The sequence below is a fragment of the Varroa jacobsoni genome, unplaced genomic scaffold (assembly GCF_002532875.2).
Source record: "Varroa jacobsoni isolate VJ856 unplaced genomic scaffold, vjacob_1.0 scaffold_518, whole genome shotgun sequence".
In the NCBI taxonomy this organism is placed as follows: Eukaryota; Metazoa; Arthropoda; class Arachnida; order Mesostigmata; family Varroidae; genus Varroa; species Varroa jacobsoni.
This window is the reverse complement of record NW_019213420.1, coordinates 1-4,187: the sequence shown is the minus strand read 5'-3', so window position 1 is coordinate 4,187 and position 4,187 is coordinate 1. Positions and strand designations below refer to the sequence as shown.

The 4,187-nt window shown below is 45.3% G+C and overlaps 1 protein-coding gene across 1 annotated transcript; it reads left to right on the top strand.

Annotated features, from left to right (window-relative positions):
- Positions 1-211: 211 nt before the first annotated feature.
- CycA (cyclin A) lies at positions 212-4,073 on the top strand. The gene is made up of 2 exons (XM_022834365.2): positions 212-1,109; positions 2,642-4,073. Exons 1-2 carry the CDS (start codon positions 385-387, stop codon positions 3,219-3,221), a joined length of 1,305 nt encoding a protein of 434 aa, XP_022690100.1. The 5' UTR covers positions 212-384; the 3' UTR covers positions 3,222-4,073.
- Positions 4,074-4,187: the final 114 nt, after the last annotated feature.

Sequence of the window (4,187 nt, the reverse complement as noted above, 5' to 3'; positions counted from 1 at the left end):
CCGCATCGAGCTGATATTTGCCAACATGAGAATTTTTTCTTCTTTTTTGGCACAATCGGCTGTCAGTAACTAACAGCGATTTTAGCCGATCCAAACTGCGATTTTACATCTAATGCCAGACGAAGTTTTTGGCGAGCGCAATCGTTAACGACAAATCTCGCTCAGTTTAAATGTTGGCGGCTGATCGCAGCGCCACCAAACCCCCGTTGGTGCGGAGTTCACTTCAAATTTGAATCTCGCGGACGATCGTTGAATGTCAGCATCGGTTTCTCGAGGCAATAACGACGGGATTTGCGGTGTCATCAATTACAACGTTTGTGTTCACCTTTTGGCGTGCTTGTTTGAGGCTGACCCTGTTGGCAACAAGAGTGTCAATTGTCTGCCATGGCTACACAGGGTCGTTTTACCGTGTTCAGTGATGAGAACGGAGTCGCTAAGGCAGACCAGCCTGCTAGAGTGAAAACTCGCCGGGCACCGCTCGGAGTTCTTTCGGACGTTAGCCAACATGAGAGGGTGGCTCTAGCATTGAAGCCAAACGCGGTGACGTCTCATAACATCTCGCATAAATCAGAGCGACAACAGCTCTGCGATGAGAACGCAATCAAGAATAAGACATCGACAGCAACAGCAGCTGCGGCTGACAAAGAAAATCAAGCGACGTCAATAGCCACTGCCGCCGTGTCCGAAACTGCAGCTGTACGATCAAAAGTCGCTCCTACTGCTATTAACGTAGGAAAAACTGAGCAACAACAATCCTCGAGCTCACTCCGCGAGCCATTTAAGGCGCTCGATGTGTCCATGGGCTCACCGATGCCTTTGGGCTCTCCCATGATCGTTTCCCCGCTGCCCGAAACTCCAAAGACGCAGAACAAAGACCGCCAAGAAGAACTGCTCGATGATCTTTTTTTTACGCGCGAGTATGGCGATTCACATTATGCCTATATGCGAGACCTCGAGAGCCGGCTAAATGTTCGTCCGGATTATATGACGCGCCAGCGAGACATCTCGTCGACAATGCGCGCCGTCCTTGTTGACTGGCTTGTAGAGGTGAATGAAGAGTACAAGATGTCGGATGAGACGCTGTTCTTAGCTGTGTCGCTGATCGACAGGTAAGTTTTGTTATTTGTTGATTATTGTTTGCAATTTCAGCTAGCAGTGTTAGCTGACAATTTTTTATCACTTGTACCACTTAAGAGCGTCCAAAGCGTTGAGGTTCTTCGCTTCCATATACAAACAGGCTTATGTGCCAGGTAAATGAAAACTGTCTAAAGAGATGGGTGGAGCTCATGTAGATACGGATGGTTTCCCTAACCGTCAACCTCACTCTTTGACTTGGTTCGTGTCCGTTTCTGAACGGTTGGATCGGTATGCGGAACAGTCGTAACCGTTAGCAGCATCATCGGCTTCTCCGACTGGGGATGCTTTGTTCATGATAGTTTTGGATAGATATTCCTTGTTTAGTTTTTGGCGTTTAGGGGCCGATTAACTGTGTTGGTATGCCATTACGTCTGTTCTGCTGTGACTACCAAACGCCGTCTGTTTCCTTGAATATTGGCACCAGCAGCGTTAACGCGTGGTGGCAAGAGCTAACAATTGCCGTATTTTGGCGGCAAGTTCTCCGCGCAGCCTACACGCTATCTAGTAAAGCTGAATACAGTCCAAGCATCCCTCTTGGAAGAGTATGCTGACATTAGAAGGTACCATAGTCTTATATAAGCGTGATCCTGCCATGGTGCCACAGTTTTCAGGTCCCCCATCTGTAGTCTGCTCCTTTTTCCTCCTGCAGTGTGAGGTCTGCTAAATCCTTCTGTGAAGCGTAGCAGCTGCATATGGCATGACGCACGAGTCAAATGGCCAATGAGTATAGCCTAAGGCCTTACTCGATTGTCTTCGCTCTGCTGGTCTTCCCACAGGGTTTTACTCTTCGAAACTGTCCTTCGTAGTATCCAATGTCTGGGCACGTCCGATGGTTTTGTACGTTAAAACTGCGCCTTCCCTTTAAGCCAGACTATGGTTTCCTTCGGTAGGCAGCTTGCACTGATTCGTGGTTGTCCCGCCAGAAGCTCTCCACTTTTGGATCGCGATCGGCTATTTTGTTGTAGTTCACTGTCACTATTATCGAAAAGAAGGCGATTGCTAAGTGAGCTGGTATAATGCACATAACCTACCGGTACTAGACAGGACGGTCCTGTCTATCATTCGTTGAACTGTTGCCGTTCCGATGCCGTGTTTTAGGTTTGCGTCGCAAAGAAGCTCTATTTGGGAAGACCTTGTTGTCGATTTTGTTACTGCTAGACTAGAAAGTACCAACGATTGTCTACAGAATCGTTGGTACTTATGAGAGTTGGCGCACACGTGGAATGAGACCATTCGACACCTGTTCACCAGTGTGCATCGTTAGCCTCACTGGTTCATTGTGACATAGCCAATAGCAAAAAGACAGGCCTAGTAGTTATGGATTGTAGTTGACAATTATTAGAAATACTCTTAATATTATGAATGCGGTTTATATTTGGTGTATTGAGATAAGGGCATCTAAACGTACTCCGCGTAGTGACTTTGTTTAGTCTTACGAAACCAACTGCTTTGAAAGTGATTCACTTACCGTATGCTTTCCGTTTTCTGCGTTTTTCCTTCATAGATTCCTGTCCGTGATGTCTGTCGTGCGAGGCAAACTTCAGCTTGTTGGTACAGCGGCGATGTTCATCGCAGCCAAGGTTGAAGAGATCTACCCGCCTCAGCTAACAGAGTTCGTCTATATCACCGACGACACGTACTCATCACAACAGATCATCCGTATGGAGGCGTTGCTTCTAAAGACACTTGGATTCTCGTTAGGCATAGCGCACTCACTTTCGTTTGTGCGTCGTTTTGCCATTGAAGCTAATGTCAGCCTCAAGGTGGCCCATATGGCCCAGTACATCTGTGAGCTATCACTGCTTAGCACCACATCACTAGTGTATCGACCAAGTGAAGTTGGCGCCGCAGCGCTCATTTTGGCCATGCATCATGTCGACCATAACATCAGCGGATGGAACCAAAAATTAAGCGACTTCGCTGGTCTCAACAACGAAAAGCTTCAAAAGGCCATCGATCATTTACATGAGATTGCGTCCAGTGCAACGGCCTCACCGCACAAGGCTACGCCAGAGAAGTACGCTCACCAGAGGCTCTCCTCAGTTTCGTTACTGCCACTTCAGCCAACAGCGCCAATAATTTAGTTCTATTGTTGTTACATTGTGACATATTAAGCAGAAAACAAACGAAAACGATTCAAGCAGATAACTGTGTCTACTTTACGTTATTAAATGGATGCATGATTTGACGTGACGAACCTTCAAACGGGAGAACCCATTGAAAGTCAAGTAAAAAAGAACCAAACACCTAGAGGACAGGTTAAAGGGAAAAAAGTAGAAGAAAGGTAACACGTGACAAGGTCGATTCCGTATCGGCTGAGGAACAAAGACATGGCTCGGAAAACAAGAAACGCCCGGAAAACTCGGGAATTCATTGATCGGGCCAAGCTTGTATTGTGTATATAAAAAAAGACAAAGTACAAAGAGGAAAATAATTATAATAATACTAATAATAATAACAACGGTTGCCCACAGTTAGGAGCAGCAGTTATCAACGACAGAAGAACGTGACAAGTAACACGTTACCAAACGTATTTCGATATGTCTATTGTTACCGATATATTTCGGTCTTTTAATAATAATAATAATAGGAATAATATTGTATAGGCGATAGCAGGTATTGATCATCCTGGTCATGGTACGCTTCTACGTAGGATGAAAACGTGATGCTTGTTTAAACTGGGTTGAATGGAATGATGCTTAAAGAGACAGTCGCCTCTTTAAGTTCCTAGAAGAACGTAATCAGTGAATCTTCATAGTAAGCTTATGTTCATATCTATACCCTAAATCAGCTCGGTTTAGGAGAAGTATGCTGTCATTTTCTCCACTTTATGATAACACTGTCGCCTGTATCCTATTTGACGCTCTGCATTCGTCTGTACACGACGAACAGCGGACTTAGAAACCTAATAAAAATGTCTTTGTGGTGTGCGTGAATGATGGAGAAAAGTGATATCCGCGAAATGCGTGGCGAAATTGCGGATCCGTTCTGTATATACCTCGATAACGTTTTTGAATATGCTACTAAACATCAATATACATGATTTTAGT

What these genes read in the sequence shown, in the direction of transcription:
- CycA (XM_022834365.2), top strand. Translation starts at nt 385, where the DNA reads ATGGCTACACAGGGTCGTTTTACCGTGTTCAGTGATGAGAACGGAGTC. An exon ending in GCTGTGTCGCTGATCGACAG is followed by an intron (nt 1,110 to 2,641) that starts GTAAGTTTTGTT and finishes TTTCCTTCATAG; the next exon opens with ATTCCTGTCCGTGATGTCTG.